At 46.1% G+C, this 20,895-nt stretch overlaps 1 protein-coding gene across 1 annotated transcript in view; it reads right to left on the bottom strand.

The window, feature by feature from the left end:
- ANTXR2 (ANTXR cell adhesion molecule 2) overlaps window positions 1-20,895 on the bottom strand; it is an 80,801-nt gene that overhangs the window by 35,792 nt on the left and 24,114 nt on the right. Inside the window, exons 9-10 of the mRNA XM_054392260.1 lie at window positions 17,036-17,105; window positions 1,712-1,790 (exon numbers count right to left, since the gene is read on the bottom strand). Of these exons, the coding sequence (XP_054248235.1) occupies window positions 1,712-1,790; window positions 17,036-17,105 (149 nt within the window). The remainder of the gene's footprint in view (window positions 1-1,711; window positions 1,791-17,035; window positions 17,106-20,895) is intronic.

Genomic DNA, 20,895 nt, shown 5'->3' with positions numbered 1-20,895 from the left:
AAGAGTAGCAGAAAGAGAAAAGCAATCTGCTGGTAGTCTCCAGCATCCTCCTGTGACTACTGTCCCTTCAGCATGCTTTGGTGTAAGACTGAAATGCTCCCTTTGAACAGAGAAGCACCATTTGGGTTGTGGGGCTTTCTTCAGCTCTCGGTTCATTCAGGCTTCTCTCCTGAAACTGAAGGGCTGACCTGAGAAGACTCTAATTTCATTTCATTTCTACAGTTATCCAAGTATTTGGGTTTTAAATGAATGTAAGAAAAATGTCCACTTTTTTCTTCTTTAGGTAATTATCTAAATACTGTTGGAAAAACAGACACCGATGAGCAGAAGCTACTGCTCTGCACGCCTGTGCCTGACAGCAAAGCTGCTCTGAAGTCACACTTCAAATGAGACATATTTGAAGAAACACAGTATCCCTGTGCAGCACTTTCTGAAGACCTCCAGCCCTGCAGAGTGGTCCTGTGTCTAACTGCAAAAATTCTAACTGTCCTGCCTGTGTAATGCAAAAGAAATTCATGGAGAGCAGAAATGTGAAATTAGAAATGTTATGTATTACGTTGGAATTAAGTATGTGGTTCATCCTAGAAGCTGTTTTAAATCTTTTCTCTAAGCCTGTGATAAAACCACAGCAGCATGTTCACTCTACCTTAATCCTAAGCTTAACTGGAGCTCCAGCCTTGTGCTTTGACAAAGACCCTCTCCCCTAGTTCACAGAGTTGAAAGCCCACACTCCTTATCCAGGCACCAAGTTGGGTATCTAAGTTCAGTGATGTTGGCTCCTCCTGTAGGATGATAACCACCTGCCACAGCCAGGCTGGAGTCCTGAGGTCCTGTCCCTGGAATTCAGCCTGCTCCCACTGACCCTACCCAACTGTGGTGGAACAGGACCCCAGGTGACTTGGCTCATTTCACACTTGGCTCATTTCTAGTGAACAAGTCTCTGGTGGCATGGACACTCCCCAGCGCTCTGAAAGCCACAGCTGCACACTGTGCAGAAGTCTTTTCTTATAATACAGTCAGCAAAATAGGATTCACAAGCTGTAGAGAAATACAAGGAACACAGACACTGCTTGGAGCTCAGGGCAGAACTGACTGAGGTAGCCTGGGAGAGGAGAACTGCAGGACTTTGCCCCTACAAATAGTTCTGCCTAGCATCTGCAGCAGCAGTCCCTGGAGCAACCAGTAAAACAGACATAGCAGCAATGCAAGGAAAACCCTCACAGCAGAGCCAAGGTAAATCTCCAAACCTGCCACAGAGAAAATGGCTTTTGTGTGCTGTTAGAAGTCTGGGAGGATACCTACAGCAATACTTCACCTATGTAGAACCCTACAGAAAAAAAATGATCTTCCTAAAATAAAGCTGTTTGCCACCTTAATGGGAAGAATTAAGGGAAGTGTTTTATATAACTGCAGAAAAAAATCTTGCCTGGAGTCCTCCCCATACAGTCCACCAGGGAATTCCAACTAGCTGAAAACTCTTTGTTAAGTGTGTCTCAGAGCACAGATACCTGTATGCACCTCCATGGTAAGAACTCCTGTGCCATTCACCCTGGGTATTCTGTGGACTTGCACAGCTGTAGGGCTCTATCTGGGTGATTTGTGCCCTCCCAACACCCTGGCTCCCCTGCACCCAGAGGCCCCATGATGCTAAAGCCAGGAGAGCAGCTGGGTGTCAGGGTTTGACATGGACTGATAGTAGCCATTTACTTACACACTCTGAAGCAGTGATTGTTAATGAGCTGGACATGAAAGATTGCCCTTCGTTCAAACTCACCAAAACCTCCAGAGTTCTGGAAAGAAAGAGAAAAAAATGGGTCAGCAGCCACAGGGCAGTCAAATATAGCAGGTAGGTGTTACAGAGGCACCTGCACCCCCAGATCATGCAAGAGAGCAGGAGTTCCAAGAGAGCAGGAGTTCCAAGAGAGGAAGGTGGGAGTAAGGGCCTCTGAGCTGTGCTGGCCATCAGGAATGACTTCTCTGCCACCAGAGTAGTGCCCTTTACCATGTCTGGAAACCTCTGGTGACTTTTAAATCCCCAGGATACCTAGCTAGTTGGACTATGTAGCTTTTAGAAACACACTTTTGGTCCTTTCAGACTGAGCTTTCCTTTCCTCCATGGATGCTGCTTAAAATGAACAGTTCAGGCTCCTCCCATGCTGGTGATTATCTGGAAGTACTGTTAGTCCACTCACAGGATCACAGTGCGTTAGATCTTGGAAGGGACCTCTGGACATCATCAGGTCAAAGCCCCTTGCCAAAGCAGGATCAGCTAGGGTAGTCCACACAGGAATGCTCAGCCCTCCACAGAGAGCTGAGGAGAGAAAATCCCCTCTCTACCCTGGGTAGTATCAAGTACTCCAACAAAAAAAGTTTCAGATAAAGTGAAGCTCAGCTGTAAAAATAACATTCCTTTGTCTGCTCCACAAACAGCTCTTTAGTCAGATGCAGGCAGAATGGATAAAGATGTGGGGCAACTATAAATGGTCAGGGCTTTCTATAAATAGCACACAAAGACTGCTCGCACAGAGTATGTGGTGTGCAGTTCACAAATTAACCCTGGAAGAAAACAACACATGGTGAATGTTAAACATAAGAAGACTCTTCTCTGGCTTGGATTCCCAGGATTCAGACAGTTTATATTATGCATAGATGTAATTAAATAAAAATATAGATGTCCAGGAACTGAAATGATTAATCATTTATACCATTCTTACATGTCATGAATTTTTATTCTGGCACGAATACTTCAGTCAATATGGAGTTCAAAGCTATTTCAACTAATTTGGCTAATCTTTTGCAGTTTTAGTAAAAATGAACTAAGTTGCTTCCACTAAACTCATTTTTAAATGATCTGTGTTATGAATAATTGATCTAACAGAAAGAATAACTCTCATTTACTTCTCATTATTGCTGGAGTAAGTGAATCAGAAGAGATAAAAATAAAAGATGGATCCAGCTCCCTTGCAACGCACCCAACAGAGCAAAGCACACCACAGCTTCTCTCAGGGGTGCTCCCTGGCAGTGCTTTGCTTTGCCACTCCATGAGAAATGCTGAGGGCAGCCTCAGCCTGAGGGCTCTGCTCTGGGCAGCACAGTGCCAGAGGACTTCACCTCTCCTTGGTCAGAGGAGGACTCTGGCATGAGCTGTGCTGCTCACACACAGCCCACAGCCTGGCTGGTGTCCCTGAGCAAATCTGTGTTTTTAAACTCTCACTCCTTTTGGGGATTTGCAGATCACAGCCACACCACAAGAAGTGTTTTCTACCCAAGCCACTAACCTACAGCCCAGGTACATTCACCTGACTGGAATTTCTGCTGTCCTGGGGTCACATCCTTTTGCTCTTGCTCACACCTGACTGGTGTAACTGCATCTGCAGTTGGAGGGGAACAGCCGAGCACAGCCCACACAAACTGGAGGATCCACAGCAGACATAAGAATTTTTGGATGACAGCTTTTCAGCTAAGCACAAATTCAGAGAGGAAAGATTAACCTCATGGGTGCTTCATTTTCCCCCATTTTAAAGCTTGACTTAGAGAGGCAACCACAGGCTCTGCACCAAGTTCTGAACTTGGCTACGCCCAAGCCAGGGCACTCATTGTGGCTGTATCTCCTCAATATAAAAGCTGTTCAGCCTTTCTACTTTGTCTCAGCTTTCCCAAGTAATGGTGGGTGCTTTCCCATTGACTGATGCCATAATTGGGATTGTCTGGCCTGGCTCCAAGCCTGCCAGCACAGTAAGAACCCTTCTAAGCGCTCTAAAACCAAATGTAGCATACTACATAATTCTGATTTTCAAATTTAGGTATCATGTTCTTTAAGAACTCAGATCCATATATATCTCCTGCACTGACTTTATTTCCACTCATATTTAACTGTGGCGTAGTACATGGTAGGTTTCCTCAGCCTTTGTGTCTCTGGCTGGAACCATTTCTTGTAGTCTCTTGGGCAAAACCTGCACTGAGGTACAAATTAATTCTGCCTATGCACTGCTGAGGAAGTGCTGGATTTAGGAGACTATGCACAGAGCTGGCTACAGTCTGCTCTTTGAGGCCCATGGGGTGGTGTGCTGAGCAGGCAGGGTCACCAAGACACAATCCCGTACCTGAAGCTCCTTTTCCTCACTTCAACACCAGGTGATGACAAACAGCTCCTATGGAGTATGTGAGTGGGTGGAAACAGACCCTCAGAAATGGCACCAAAAATCTCAGTCCAGCAAAAACTTCCAGGAAGAAACTTGCCATGCATGGAACAGCAGCAGCCTGCAAGCTGAAGGCCAAGTACTGCAGACAGCTGCTAAAATGGGAGCTCACCCAAAGGTCCCTTCCAACCTAACCCACCCTGTGGTTCTGCGACTTTCAGGAGGTGATGCTGTGCAAGCTCCTGTCCCACTCTGGAACTGAACTGAGCTGCCAGTGAGGGCTGCAGATCTGGTTCACAGCAACACCCCTGCACCCCCTTGCAGCCACACAGGGGTCCCAGAGCAGGGTACTAGTGACACGTGGTGCCCACATAAGAATGGGCCCACAGCTCCTGGCTCTCCCAGATGGCGGCAAGAGCAGGCTTGGAGTCCTGTGCCACCTTGGCACTGCTGTACTTTCCATTCCCCCAACCTTTAGCTGTCAGGCAGCCTGACAAAGATGCCAGGCAGCAGGCTCACTGCACACATCAGCTATCAGCACAGGGGGACAAGCAGCTCCCCTATCAGCTTCCATCCTGATACACAGCTGCAGGGATGAGCCAGCGAGATGCTCACAGGAGCTGATCATACTCGCTCACTTCTACAAGCTACAGAGTGAACTCACACAGATAATTATCTCATCTTCAAAAGGATGAACCTGTCAACATCCAAACCCACTGCTTCCCTGAAACTGTCATGTCTGTAGGGTATAGGAAATGTGTTTTTTCATTCTTTCAGCATGTACCTGTTTGATGGGCTGTGCATATTTCAAGGCACAGAAATGCTGTCCTGCCCCTCCAAACTCACAGCTCCACAAGCCAGCTGCCCCATTTCTCCCACTCACAAAGATCCAAGGTGTGTACACATGCACACCTTTAGTTACTAGTACCTGTCCACACCTATGAGGCTCTGAGCTCAGCACTCTGCATACACTGCACATACTTTGAAAATCCAATTCCATTCAGCAGTGGCTTTATTTCTCAGGCACCTTCATTTCCCATGGGTGATAGCCAAGTTCCTTCAGGTAAGCTCCAATGAGCCAAGAGCTGAACTAGCCTTTGTCACAGGGGTTGGAAGGGACCTCCAGAGATCATCAAGTCCAACCCCACCTGCAAAGCAGGACCTCTTAGGGCACGTCACACAGGAACACGTCCACACAGGTTTTGAAGATCTCTAGTGAGGGAGACTCCACATCTTCTCTGAGCAGCCTGCTCCAGGCTCTGTTACCCTCACAGTAAGGAAGTTTTGCCTCATATTGAGGTGGAATTTCCTCCTGGCAGCCCCTCTTCAGATATTGGTAGACATTGATAAGGTCCCCTTCTCAGCCTTCTCTTCTCCAGACTAAACAGCCCCAGGTCTCTCAGTCTTTCCAGTCCCTTGTAGCCCTCTGCTGAACTCTCTGCAGTAGCTTCATCTCTAAAGCTCTGGGCTGACAACTCTTCCACAGACTGGAGGAGTACACTCCAGAGGGTTATAGGAGACTACGACAGGCTTAGCTCAGGAGGTAAGGGGCAGCACAGGTTTTGGTCAGCTGGTTCTAAGACCATTCCTCCAGTCTTCCCAGTGAGGTCATCAGCAACAACTCAAAAACGTCTCCACAGGCACTTAGCATCTGGTTTTATGAGTCCGTATGGCCCAGATCTCCCAACAGTTATTTCTGTGATTTACATGACTACACCCATAGGAGCTTAAAAGCTTTCCAAAGACTCAAGGAAAATCACCTCTCCTGATGAGGGATGTAGAAAGAGCAAGACAAGAGAAGGTGTCAGTGTGCCTCCAAAGCACCAAAAGGAAGATGGTGCCGGCACGAGGCTCATGCTGGAACCCTTGCTGTGCTCAGGTCACAATGGCTCTGGGCTCACTCCAACAGCAGTACAGTGCAGCAAGGGCAGCCTGTTCCTGAGGGCACTGAGAGCTGCTGGCACAAGCAGAGCTTGGATAGATGCTGGGCTCACACCAGCACAGAACACAGACAAGTTATGAGCTCACAACAGCTGCTGCAGAACAGAGTTTCTCCTCAGGTCAACCCGAAGTCAAACCCACAAAGAATCAGGAAGTGTCAATGTTGTGTTACTGTGGCAACCCAGGAAGACATCCTCCAATGCCCTGCTAGAACCCCCGCCCTGCTGTGCACCACGTCCTGCGTGGGCCACGGCGTGGGCATTACATCCCTGCACGCAGGAAGGGGAGGCAGACCCTGCAGGCAGGAACCAGGGGCTCCTGCCTTGCACAGCTACCCAGCCCTTCCTGCAGCTGTCCTCAAGAACACAAGTTGTCCATCAGCCTCTCCTGTCTGCCTTGAAAACCCACCTGTGGGAAAGACCCCAGGGAAAGACAAGTGCAGCTCTTCACACTCTTCCTTGGAATCACAGCAGTGCCCAGATCCAGCTGCTTTTTAAGGCTTCCACCCAGGATGCCAATTCCTATCTTCCGATCACCTGTGACACAGCACCACTTGAGGGGAATCAGAGAGATGTCAAAGCTGAGCTAACGAGCACAGGGCATTAACGAGTCATGCAGACACTCACAAACTCTGATGCTTTTTACGTAGCCCAGGTCTAATCTGCAGTTCTCCAGTCGTCCAGACTTCGGAAGCTATTTCATCCTAACAGGAAAGTCTGTGGGGTTTATTTACAGTCCACAGCTCTTGCTGAGTGTGGAAGGGATCTTCCTCTATTTTGTCTGTGCAATATCACTTTTTGGATGGGAATCAATCCTGGAAAACTTTGTCTGAAAAGAGCTTTAAAAACTATTCTGATTTCTACCCAAAGTTAACCACAAGAATCTCGCAACTTCAAAGTGCCTCAGCCACAGCCTGCTGGACATTCTGTGAAAAAACTGACCAAAAAATGTGACTGGAGAAGACCCAACAACTGCAACTCTTTCTCTCCCTTATGTCCACCACTGGTTTATGGTCACAGAAGAGGAAGGTAGCCACTGCCATATGTCAGCACAGCTCTGATCTGAAGACTTTCATACCCTGTGAAATACAGCTGACATTTCAATCCGTGGTAACCTATTTTGCAAAGTATTCATTTGCTCCTGGCTTTACGAGTAGCCAATAAAAGACTGGCATTTTATGACCCCTTAAAAAAGATGAAAAAAAATTAAATAAAAATTGTGAAAGGCATTTGCTGGAAGTAATAAATAATTTACCTCACATTTTCACACGCTGAAAATTAAAACCAGCAACTGCTCAAAAAGTTACTACAACAGTGACAAAGGTATTCTAGAATCAAGTGCCAGCACTAAAATGGCTAAAATGCTGTAAATAGTAGGAAGGAGAAAAAAAAAAAAAAGAAGAGATCTATGTGGGTAAAAGGGTGCTTTTCCTTAAAAAACAAAACTGCCTTTGTTGCTCTTCCCAGATCAAAAGCCCCAGCTGCATGAGAACCCAGCACGTTCCCTGTAAGCAGGGGTGCAAACCTTGCCTAGCAAACGTTCAGTGCCATTCCACTGTGCCAAGGGTGCTCCGTGGCTCAGAAGCACCAGAAACAGTTTACTGGAGCCACTGGAGATTGTACTGGGGACAGTTAATGATCTGCAGTTTCAATAAATGGTCAGAGCTATCTTCCTCCCACCAGCCACAGAGGTACCCAAAGGCCCATTCCCTTATCTTCCTGAGGACAGCAAGCTGCACACTCTACAAATCATTTGGAGTCTTGGTACAGAATTGGAAACAAACTCTGCCCCCCTCTTCCTCCTTGTTGTGCCTTGACACTGACATAAATCCACAGCTGTCTTTGGGTCCCCCCTTGTCACCCCAGAGCTCTCTGCCTCAGCAGTGCTCAGTGAGCTGTTGGGGTTTAGCTTTCCCAGCAAAGGGCCAGCAGAGCAGAGCTGCCAGCATCTTGCTGCAGAGAAGTGGCAGTGAAACCGAAGGAAGGCAGCGATGAATTAGCTGGGAGATGATGGAATCATGGGAACCTGCAGTAGCAGGGTATGAAATGTCATTATTATGTTAAATTAGTCTATTAATTCAGCTCAGGATCCTATGTCCACTGAATAATATGAAGCACTTAGTTCTGCTCACGCACTCTTTCTTAATGCTCTGGGAACACTCCGTGCCCTGCTGAGGAACGTGAAGGACTGCATCAGAAATTACTACTGATCTTAACAGCAGATCCATATGTCTGAGGAGCCAGTCAGCCTATACAATTCATTGAGGGTGTTTCCATCTGTGAATAGTTCCCATTATAACCCAATTGTGTCAAACCAAATGTATTTCTAAAATATTTTCAGGAGTTAATATTTATAATAATAAATATAACAATATAATATTTATAACTTTAAGCCTAATCTGGCTGTACTCCTGGCTTCCCCCTACCTGAGTTTGTTTCTGTAGCTTTGTTGGAGGAAGGAGATTATTACCACATGAGCAGTCAGTGACTGGGCACCATACTCTTGGTTTCTGTTGGAACAAAACACTCACATGGGGAAAAAAAAAAAGCTTAAGTGCTGGTGCTGCAAGTAACTGCTGGGTCTGAGGGACTGTGCACAGAAAGGAATTCCTGCTGCTAGGAAAGGCTTTGGGTTCACCTCAGCTCTCTTCATCCAGCAATACCAGGCAAGAACAGCTGTTCACCTTGAAAGATCATCTTAGTGTCCAATCAATGAGCTAATTACCTATGGGCACAGCTATGGGGGGAAGCATTGCAGTCACCTGAACACAAAGGTTCTGGAATAAAACCAGGTGAAAGCAACCTGATTTGGAGCTGGCATCCGGCAGCTGCTGAGGGCAGCACTGAAAGGCTGCGATGTAGGATGAGCAGAGTGGAGATTGTCAGTTCTGAAAGGAGCACACCGCAGGCACTGAGACTGCTGGATGGCAGCAGTGTGCCAGAGCTGCCAGGGTGGCTGTGGTGGGCTGCTATGCCAGCACCCAGCTACTAAGAAGTGAAAAATCAGTGCCAGTTAGGTCTAGCTATCAGCTTATTGCCTGCTTGCAGCCTCAGAAGGAAGCACAACTGTGTCATCTGCACAATGAGCTAATGACACTTTTTGTGTGATAATGTAAATCTGCACCTCACTGGTGCCCTGCCCCCACTAGCACACACTTCCAAAGGCTGCTCTGGGAGAACTCATGATACTGATCAGCTCTTTTGCTATTCAGGTATTTATTTCCTACTTGCTTGAAGAATCAGGCCAATGTTTTTGAAAGCACATTTAACTATACCATATGCCTCCTTAAATCATCCCTATCAAACAACTTGTAGGATGCTGCTCTGGTTCATTCTGTTCTGTTTTCCCTTCCTTCACAATGTGTTTATGTGTATTTATCCAATTGGTTCTGTTTCTCTTGCCAAATCCCAGGTTTGAGATCTCAGCTATGCAGGGGCAGCTGTGCTGTTGTTGGTGCCTTACAAAACAAAGGTCACAGACCCAGCCCGTGCCACCAGAGCTAACAACAGCTGCATCCTCACCGTTGTGATGCAGGTTCAGAGCCACTGGGGCTCATGGGCCTGCAGAAGCAGGAATAAACCTCACCTTGCCTTTTGGTAAGCCAGAGCTCGAGTCTGATTTTTAAGAAGCAATTTCTGTGCAAATTAGCCTCTTGCAAAATATCCTGCTGGTTAGTTAATTTATTGATGTCTGGAAAATAAAAAAAACTTTAAACAGCCCCACCACAGAAGGCCAAAAATCTGCAAAATAAGATGAGACCTGAGTTGGAAGGAAAGATCTCTTCTGCCTGTAGCTAACCTTAGCTTTCCTTCTTTTTGAGCCTGGTAAGAATTCCCAGCTGCTCCAGCCTAGGAAGCCATTGACCACATAAAGGAGCAGATGACATTGCCTTCAAAAGAAGGTTGCTTCCAAACCTAGCCCAGCAGCTCCCACTGATGGAGCAGCAGGGCGGGACTGCTCCACATGCCCTTTGTTTGCTAAGGGAGAGCAATCTGCAAGGCTTGTGAATTCCAGACCATTTGCCCCTTGGGTGGCCTGACCTAACTACTGCTTGTCCTGCTGCCTTGCAGAGCAGAAGCCAAGAGTCCAAAGTTATCTAGAAGAGTGTTTCTTAGAGCTACAGACAGCTTTTGAAATATGAAAGAAGAGGGAATGTACTAGCTGCAGCAGACTAAGAAGATGAGGCACATGTCCACAGACACAGCTCTGAGACTATACAGCTGGCTCTGAGGCTGGCTGTCTAAGGCTATTCCACCAGCATGCTGTTAATTATTTAACAGGGAGCACTGGGGAAACCACCATCACATCTGTCACCCACACGCAGGCAGAGCCCTCACTCGATGCAGGACCAGATGTGTTTATTCCAAACATGTACTAACTAGCTACTTAATGGGTTACAGAATTATTAGCCAGAAGTTAATTAGGCAAACATATTAAACATCAGTCACCTTACAAAGCTTCACCTCTTTAACACTGCTTTGACTTTTTCAGAGCCATGATCAGGCACAGAAAAGAGGAAAAAGTAAAGGACCCATAAAGGAGCTGCAGAAAAAAAAACAGATTCCTAAAGTCTGATCACCGTGTACTAACTACTGTCAAGCACCAGGTTAATTGCCTTAACTATGCACCTCAGTACTGCAAGGATCGTAGCAGCTGGGAGGGGGCAGGGAAGCTTGCTTAAGAACCTCCACATGTTGGAGAAGAAAAAAGAATTAATGGTGGAAAACAGTCAGGTCAAAGCTGGAAAAGGATGGCTCCACTGCTCCTGCACACCTTGGCTGTGTCCCTGAAGGTGCCTGCACATGGACCCCAAACCCTGCTGCACAATGTCAGATGCTCTTCTTCCCCAAGGCAGCAAATTCAGAGGTGATTTTGAAGTTTCTGGCTCTCAGGTTCATGTCACAAGCAGCAGTGGCTAGAGTGAAGGCACAGCACACTCTGTCTTTGGGCTAGCTGGGGCAGGGTAGTCAGGATCCTTTGTTAGCAGCCTGCCATGACAACCATTTTCTAGAACACCTTTCATTTGAGAGCAGCTGTCTAGAAACTAAATGAGGTAATTTGCAGGATGGAGCCCATGATCCATTCATCTTCACTGTGTCTGTTTGCTTTCATGTGTCCATGCTCTTCCTCTTAAGTCTGCTGCTGGTATTAACAAAAATGACACTTGGGAACTGGGAAGCTAGACTCGAAGTGCCACTGTTCCACTGTCATGGAAACAATTTTCACTCCAAGCCTATGCCTGCTTTCTGTGCTCAGGATTGTTTCCAGGGAGGCAGAAACCCAGGGCAAGAGGCACAGTGCCAGCTTGGGTATGAATTCCTGGGCTTTCAGGTCATTATAGCTTTTGCTGGCACAGCTGCTGTATAGAACGTTCAAGGTCCTTCAGTGAGCAGGAACTCCTTGGTGCATCCTCTGACCTGCAGTGAGTGAGCTCCCACAGTACTGTTTGACTTTAAACTGAGTTTACACTCATTTGTCAGAGATCCATAGGAAGAAATGTACTGGGTTCCAAACTCTGCTCTCCTACAAGCTCTTCCAGAAGGCAGAACCCTGGCTTCCCTTAAGCCCCTACTGAGAGATGCTCTCAGAGCCATGTTTCACTTAAAGCTCGAAGTTAATTCCCATTGTCCTCAACCCTCACAGTTTCAAACAGAAGCAGCAAATTCTGACCTCAACCTGTACTTCAGAGGTTCAGATCAGCCTACCAAAACTTTGGCCAGAGAATGGGAAAGCTTTTCTGCCTTCAGGCTATCATAGGCTACAAAAAATGGCACAAAAAAGAAAAAAAATAGGGCTTAATTTAGCACTAGCTCAAACAAATGAACAGAGGGCAGGTAATATAAGCTGTCAAACAGCCAGACAGCATTAAGGAACATTACAGGACTTAGCTCCTGCTGTGAAAAAACCCCAACTGAATGTGAAACAGAATTCTGCCCCCCCCCGCAAAGGTTTTATTTTCGTATGTGGAGAAGCAGAGAAACATCTCAAGACACAGGCATGCAATAGGTGCTAAGGCCACCTCCTCAAATAGGTTACTTAAAGGACGAAGGTGCTACAAAAAATGAGAAGGTCACTTCTTTCTTCCCTCATCTTTTATTCCAAAGGGCTAAAGGACAGTTACCAAGTTGTAAAGACAAGATCAAAAAGAAATCAGTGATAAACCAGAAACAAGAAAGTATTAAAATCTAAAGACCTGAGAAGTGACAGTGCAGAAACCACACAATGTCGGTGGTGTTTCTGAATTCCCTCGGAGCTGCCATCCCATTCACAAATGAGAGCAAAACCAGCAGAGCAGCTGCTGACAACAGGGAGAACAAAGACTGGAATGACACAGGCTCCTCCTGTGAGAAGTCAGCCTAATAGCCAGATAAAAGCCTGTCTCAAGGTAGCATTTGCAGCTCAGAAACACAGAGCAATATGCTCAGTCCTGGAGATCATTCCCACTGTGTTTTCCTTCTAAGACAAAAGTTCTCACATTTTTGAGACTCTGAGCTATTTCTTCTCTAAGTGCATTCAGATCCTCCTTAACAGGGTAAATCCTTCCCTCAGTAACTCCACAGTGGAACATTTGGATAGGAAGTGCATTTGAAGTCACCACTAAACTTGTGAACTTGTGCTGCTGCCAAGATCTCTCACTACTAGGCATGCATAAACCCCCTGCTGACTGCTAACACCCTGCCCATAGTTGGTTGCATTACTTCAAGTGAGCTGCACACCAGAGACCAAACCCAAGTCAGCTATTCTAGAGGCAGAGGCAGCCAAGACTTTGGGAATACAAGCACAGCAATCTTCCTGCCTACCACACGAGAAATAATTCCTATTTAATCTTTGCTTTTTAAGTGCCACCAGCTGTTCATGTTGGACAGGATGTAGGAAGGGATATATGCAAGCTGAAGCCAACACAATTTGAATGGGAGGCAAATGAGGTCATTAATAAGCAGCAGTGCAGACTGCACCATCTCTGCACGCCGAGCCCCAGTCAAGGTAACTGTGAGCAGGGAAGGATTGACTTGCACTCGGGTTTGGGTTTGGATTAGTCCTTTTTGGCTTTGTTATTTTTCAAGCTGACAAGCCCGAAGACAAGGATACTGCCCACTTGTTTCTAGGACACCCCTCAGACAGGTAGTCAAGTGCCATTCACTGCAAGGGTGTCAATGTCATTCAACTGAGAGATGGAAACCCTGTGACAGGAAAGGAAAGCGGTGATCCCACTTAACCCTGTACTTGCCCTTCACTTGGTGTTCCAAACAACCAGCTGTTTGTACACGTGCTCAGAAAGACAGCCAACATGTTTGAAGTGGTGAGAAGATGACATCCTTGTTAGCAAAGGCTCACTTCATTCTGTGAGCTAATCTTAGTGCAAACACTGGAGAATTCAAGTGCAGGATGCACAAAAGCAGAAGCTGACCAGCAACATTGCAGCTGCATTACAAAATAAACTGAGGTAGTTCTCTACACTATTTTAAGAGCAGTAATTTCTCAGCCTGATGGTTCATTCTGAGTAACTCACTGCCTAGCCTAGACCTAACCTTCCCTGTTTTGCTTCAAGTTATTCGCACAAGACCAAGCTAGATTTTTTCCGTAGGCACCAGCAAATCCAAAATGTCTTTCCCTAATACTCCAAGAAGGAACTAGAGGTCAAACAAACAGAGGTAGTTAAGTAGTAGACAAGTAAATATTCACTACAAGTGTTTCGGTAAAACACTGTATTGTTGTGCTGGTTTAAATTGTTATTATTACCATCTACTCATCAAAGAAAAGAGAATCTGTCCATGCTGAGGAAAGAAGACAAATGTATGCTGGTCTATCACAGAAGGCAGAGGGTTCTGCCACTGCCTCAGAGGACCAGAAGCCATCTGTTTGGGAGCCAAGCCTACAGACAGCTTTCCTGAATGCATACTCTAAGAACTCAAGAGCAAGATGTAGAGAACAAAAGCAAAGGTGGGGCAAGAACACAGACTTACAAAATACACCCTGCCTCCTTGCAAAGCACACCACTACAGAAACACCCAAAGTGGCAGACAGAGCAAAGACATTCTGACTCAGCTTGCATCCTTCGAGCTGTGGCAGGACAGCACATTTCAGCTTAAGCTAAAAACAGGAACTTAGCTTCTCAAATACTCAGCCAGATCCTAAAAACATTTGGCCTTTAATTGTCCAGTGCAATAGGACCTGAGTCCTTTCCAGTAAACCAGCTTAGCTTAGTGTCACATTTGCCCTGACCATAGAGAAGTGGTCTCTCCAAGTACATGAAGCGAAACAATTCACCTCGGGTTTGTCTCATCTTCCTGCATCTTCTCTGGATGAATTCAATACCTTCTAACATTTCTAACAGAGCATATAATGCTCCTGTAGAAATCCCAATCAGTTCTCATTTGTTAGCTAATCAGGGGTCTTAAATGAGCTGGGTTTGTAAGAAGGCTACATGATTTTGCACTTCCAAAGTGGCACAACAAGAAGGTATTTGAAATGCCACAAGCAGCACAGTCATGTTGTCACACTACCTAAGGACACCACATCCAGCTGCTACATGGCACTGTGAAAAAAACAGGCTTTGAGAAGAAAGCTTGGTTAAATCTACAGCTGGTATAGGGTGAGGCTCCTAACTAAATGAAGCCAGCAACTGGAAAGTAGAAACACGCAAAGGCCTAAGTCCAGGAGGCAGAGTTTACCAACCCAGCATCTTGGGTGCTTCAACCTATGCCAGGTGGGTTTCTGTTTTCTGCATGTGAAAACTGCAAACTCATCAGTCACTGGAAATGCCTTCAATTAAAAAAATATAATGAAACCTGCTGAGTCTCTACTGTTTACTCAGGAACAAAGCTGCACATTTAAAAGTCACGAAGATAACTTTGCCTGCTTGTGTTGCTTTTAGTTCCAGTCAAAAGAGCACTAGAAAATAAAGCAGACCAGTTGTTGCTACATTAGCAACTAGTATTAGCTGCAGCACACGAGGAATTACTGGGAGTTATCCAGCAATAGCCTGAGCTGTGCCAATGGGAAGTCAAGAGTTCAAGTATGTACAGATCCCTCTAGCTGTCACTCTTCTGCACAGCAAACTGCTTATCCTGGGGCCAAAGCTGTAATTGCTTCAGTATCAGGTTATGGAAGCATATTTCACACAGTAAATTCTGAAAACAAATCTTTCTCCTGTGAACCTGTACAGGTCATGCGTGTTGCTCCTGCACTCCTTCCTGCAAACACTGCTGAGAAGAAGGGTGCCCAGTCGGGACTGTGGTCTGCAGCTGTCTGCTGCAGCAATGCTTCACAGGCCAAACAAGCTCTTCACTTCAAATGCAGCATGTTCAAGTAGTTGCCACTGTTGCTTTCATCTACAGAAGCATTCCAGGCATTTCACATCCCTATTTTGCATACCCTCAGACTAACAGTATGTGGAAAGGCATTTACAGCTTCCAGTCCTGGGGTGTTCAGTACTGAGGACCTAACTGGCTGCTGTTCCCCTTCTCTTGTAAGGTAACTCCAGTGAAATAGTTGGCATGGAGAGGAGGGGTTGTTAGCTGGACTGATTTACAATGTTCTGATGACAGAACTGGTTCTCTCCCAGCTGCACATGGTGCTGGTTTGCTCTAGCTCCAAGCAGTCTGTCCCAGCTGTTCTGTTGCACAGCTGGCACACAAACACACAGCCCAGCTCAGCTAGAAATGCTGCAGTGCTCTGTTTCATGCACAGACACACAGGGCTAACCAACTCCTGCTGCACATCCAACAAGATCAACACTTTGCATAGATATGTGAAAGAATGTTTCAGTAACAGCATTAAAAACCCACCCCTTGCTCTGCTCTCCAGATAACCACCCTTGTGATCCCTGCACTCCTCAGAGGGGAGCTCTGGCTGCTGCACAGAGGCTCCGATGCAGCAACCCTGCAGTGATTCATCTCACCCTCTCTCACTGGGGTTAATCACTGAAGTTACTGCTTTCCAACTGTCTTCTTCCCACTTGTTACTGAATGCACAAGCCAGATGTGTATTTGGGGTTCTGCTGTCAGCTCTACAGCACAACTGGGGTGACCGATTGTTGTTTAACTCAGCAAAGCAGCCACTGAAAGCCATCAGTGCAATTTGCTCAGGCTTCAAACTGCTAGAGAAGGGCCACAGAAAAAGCACTAGAGAGCTGTAAGAACTTCTGTGCTTCCTGCTGGACTCACACTGACCTCATTCCAAACAGCTCTCTGGGAAGAACCACTTGCAGAGCAAAGAGAAAACCAGCAGCCTGCAAGCCTTCATCCTCCTGCAGCACCAAGACCCGACATGCAGTTTTCAGACTTCGGACTAGCTTAGAGTTTCACAAATCTGAACAACGAAGTTGAAGTGATCTTTAAAGCCTAGGGCATGTCTGAATTTGAGAGGAGGAGGGAAGGATTAGTTCTCAAAGGGCCAGAAGTAATGCGCAGCCATGGCCAGTGACACGTAGAATACGGCTGGAACCGCAGTGTAGCCACAGCGCTGTGAGGGGATTGCTGCTGCTGTTACCCTGACGTGGTGAGCAGCACTATGCATCGTGACACATAATTTTAATAATAGCTTGTAAGTGTCAGTGATAATGTAATCTATTTAACAATGAGCACAAAGATTATCCAGAAGAGAGCATATTATGCCCTGTTATAACAACTAATCTGCATAAAACTTCTGACAAGCCAGACCTTTTCAGTGTTTAATAAACTGGCTGAATATTCATTTTTAGGGCACTGTCCAAATTGGTTTGGTCACACATGACTACTTAAAGCCCACACCAAAGCTGGCAAATGCACCAGAGAAACAGCACAAGAATGAAGGAGAAAAAAAACAAAACAAATCAAAACCAAAAAAACCAACAAACCACCCCTCCCCAAAACCAACAAAGCACTGCCTCTAGCCAAAGTCCCTCATGATTAACATCAGCAAGAGTGAGCCCAGCTCCGGAAAAGCAGAGGGGGAAATTTGTTCCAAGTACTTACTGGCCGCTTTTGTATAAGATGGGTGCAGGGCAGAGCAAAAAATCAGATTCCACTGTTTTTGGTTTTTCATCTGCAAGAACAAATCACATGAGCTTCATTACTGCGCTGTTTCAATCAGAAGCCGAGGTGTGAACATGCTGCAATGTCCCTTCCTTCCTCACAGCTAGTGGTGAGTGGTTCAGTGGTGTCTGGAACTTGCAAGCAGGGCAGGCAGAGCTAGGGAATAAAGCTGCTGCTTTTTTCAAGCTGCACCTTGAACGCAGGAACCCTGAGCTGATCCTAAATGAGAGTGTGAGCCCACATTACACTGCTGATTTTACTCAGGTCAGCTCATGCTCTTCCAGAGATCGTTTCCTAGAATCCAGGCCACTTCTGCAGAGCAAGAACATTATTAGGGGTTTCCTAACATCTGGAAGATAAAGGTTTGTTGCCTTGTGCGCTGCATTCAAGGACAATTTCATCAGTTGCCACCACAATGCCAGTTTCTCCATGTTTCCTCAGGATTTTGAGTCCCCAGCAGTTTGAGGAGCTCTGACACTCTGAAAGCAGGTACTTGGAGAGCACCATGTCCATGAGCACTCCTCCTCTGCAGCTGTGAAGAGGAGAGGAGGGAGCTCTTTCACCTCATCCATTTGGTAAGATGGGAAGTTCTGAGTACAGAACCAGCCTCCGAAGCTTCCCCGTGACAGGACTCTTAATTTCCATACTGGAGCTGCTCTTGCAAGCATGGACTGTTTCCTGATTTAAGGATGAGAGTAGATAAATGATCTGCCAGATAAACTTGGAGAGGACTCTGTCCCGCATTTAGGGAACAGGCAGACACACAAGTAGTTCAGGGCAGCTGAAGGAGGAGCTGTTAGCATGAATGAGCTTTTCTTATGTGCTATAATCTGCACTGTCTGCTTGGCCTAGATTTGGGCTAGTTGTGAGGTGGGGGAGAGGGATTAGCACATTGCCATATGTTTTTGTCTTAATGGTATGTTTCATAGATTATTTTTCTATCCCACAGCCATATTTGGCAGGGTTCCTTTCTAGCATTTGGTAATGGTTCTTTATAAATGCAGAAAGAGAAAGATGCCAAATGCATCATTTAACACCAGAGCTGACAAAACAAGGGTTTGCTCTGAGGCTGGTCCCCAAGCGGCGCCCAAGCTCTCGGGAACACTGGAGTCCATCCTCGTGCCAGTGGCCTCCATCATGCCCCAGATGGTGTGGGCTCTGCTGAGACTGCCAATTTTCTGCAGAGAAGAATGCTGTGACACAAGAAGAATTTTCCCTTTCTTGGGACCACATCCTTCCTCAAAGAATCCTTTGTTCATCCTTGCTCCTCTGTTCTCTCAGGTTTCCCAAGAGACAAAAGTGTTGGGAGTCCAGCACAGAACTGTAGAGAATGACCTTGTCTGTCAGGGGATCACATTAATTTTCCTTATTTCCTTCCTGTACTACTCCCTAAAGCTTTGCTCTTGTGCATTGCTGAAGACAAGAACCTGTGTGGGTTGTAGCAGGCCTCTGACGAGACCCCACATAGCAGATTGTGATTTTATGCTGCAACTTGCAATAAATACATTGCTCTGCCATCCCCTCCCTTCCTGTGCCTTAGCACACCCTTCCTAAAGCCAAGGGGAAAAAGGCAGCCCATAGACCTCCCATCAGATGCTAGCAAGTGTCCGGGTCTTCGCCCTGCCCAAGAGCAGTTATCTCCAGCATGGCACAGCTAGGGAAGGCTGAGCAATCAGGGGACTGCAGAGAGCAGGGGCAGAACACACGGCTAGGGTTATTTAAAGAAGACAACACACTTCAGTCATTCATCACTGATCCTCCCTCCAAGCTGCTCAAAGGCTTTCCAGGTAACCTTCTCCAGGCCTGAGGAATGTGTACAGGGAGAGCCATGCTCCTAATACCTCACCTAGACCTACTGCAGAATTTGCACCCTGTTGCCCCTTGTTCTCAGTGGAAGGGGAGAGCTCATCTTAGCACTTCCAGCCCTGCAACAGCCTGCATGAATCCTATTTAATGGCTTTGGCCACTTTTCCTGTCTCATAGATGTTACAAACTGAACCTTCCTTCCAGGTTGTGTCCCAGGCTTCTGCCCACCCTTGCCAGTTTCCTCTGACCGTTCTCCACAGCGGATTCTTCTCCCACTTGCAGCACAGAGCATACTGCAATCCAAGTTCCTAGGGGATGCTGTTGGCAGCTCAGCCCTGAATCCAAACAGCACCACAAGCTGCCCATCATTAAGTACTCCATTTCTAGTGTCTGCTGCTAGCACAGCTACAAAACAATGCCACAACTTTAGTCCAACAGTAGCACCTGCCAGCAGGACAGGGGAGGTTTAGATTTGTAATGTTTGTGGAAAATGGCTAAATTCCTCCTCACTTCTCACATTCTCTAGTACTTTGCCTCCACCAGGTCATGAGTGGCATGAATGCCACTATGAACACAGCCACATTGACCCAAGCCCCAAAACCCTCCAGTGAAGGAGGTGTTGTTGTTTTACTTTCCCATCTGGACAGACCGGGCTGTAGAGAAATGACTGCTCATGGGAAACACGTCAGGAGCAGAGCAAGAACAGAACTGAGGAGTTCTGATGAGCTGCAAACCAGACAATTTAGGTTCTAACTATCCTCAGGTCAGGTAACTGCTATCTCAGATTTCTACCCTACAGAGTACGAAATCAGCTGTGTTTACTCGGAACTCAACCAGGCTGTTTCCTCCCTTCTCAGAGAGGAAGGAACATCACAATAATAAATACACAACAACAGCAACAATTTTGCCACATTCCAAACTGTAGGCTCCATGAAGTTAGTTGATGCCCCAAGTTTAAATAAACAAGCTACAGTTAAAAAACTGCTACCTTTGTTTGCTATGTTATTGAAACTGAAAGGAAATTTACACAAGTAGAATTTATATGCATGGTTTGCCTTTATCCAGAGTTATCCTGTTATTCTTCCAGATTATTTTAGATATTTAAGAGGCAGAAGAGATTGGCAGCCCATTCCAGTATATCTGATATCCAGAGCAAGGAAGAAAATATACAGGAAACACATGTTCAGTTGGGTAGGAATTAAAGACAGGCTAATACAAAAACCAGACAGAAGCAGGGAAAAAATGAGTTGTTTTTATCTACAGGTGCATTTGTGGTCATTTTCCAGTCTGGCTCGCTTCTAAAGGATACTGCTGGAACAAGAAGTTGGATGTAGTTAGACTAGCCATCCCCTTTAGCTTCTGGATATAAAAACCAGCAGAGGTTTCCATTAATGGTACTTTTTTTCCACCATCATCTACCTTGTGCCAGTTCAAGGAATAGAGCAACACACAGAGATTAATCCAAATTCCAGCATGACTTTTCATCTGCCTTGCTGCAAGTTAATGCACTGAGCAAGGGAAGACCAAGTCCTGAGTATTTTGCTGAAAATTACACTCTCCATGAGCAAACCTTGCATGAAGAAAACACTCTGCACTAGCTGGCAATGACTTTTAGAGCTTTTCTAACTTCTGCAGCAGTCTGCTCAGAAAAATTTCTGCAGTGATACTTGTAGCTTGATGAAGGAATTACTAAGGATTGTCACTGGCTAATGTTGAGCACTAACAACAACAAACCACCCATGTGCACCTCCCAAAACAAAACACCAACCCAGACAAAGCTGCAGGGAAAGTGCCTGTAAAAGATGCTATGATCACTCTGAAACAGCATTTCTTTCTGTAGCCCAGGAAACTCGAGTCCAGCTAGGGAGCTGGCTGCAGCAAGACCACCCCTGCAGGAGAGTGCTGCTTGAGACACTGAGTTGATGAACCATGGTAAAATATAAGGACAAAATTGTGCCAACTGCTCTGACGTGGCCTTACTCTACATCTCTGCA

Source organism: Indicator indicator, chromosome 25 (assembly GCF_027791375.1).
Source record: "Indicator indicator isolate 239-I01 chromosome 25, UM_Iind_1.1, whole genome shotgun sequence".
Taxonomy (NCBI): Eukaryota; Metazoa; Chordata; class Aves; order Piciformes; family Indicatoridae; genus Indicator; species Indicator indicator.
The sequence above is the reverse complement of the archived record's forward strand: the minus strand, read 5'-3'. Positions and strand labels throughout refer to the sequence as shown.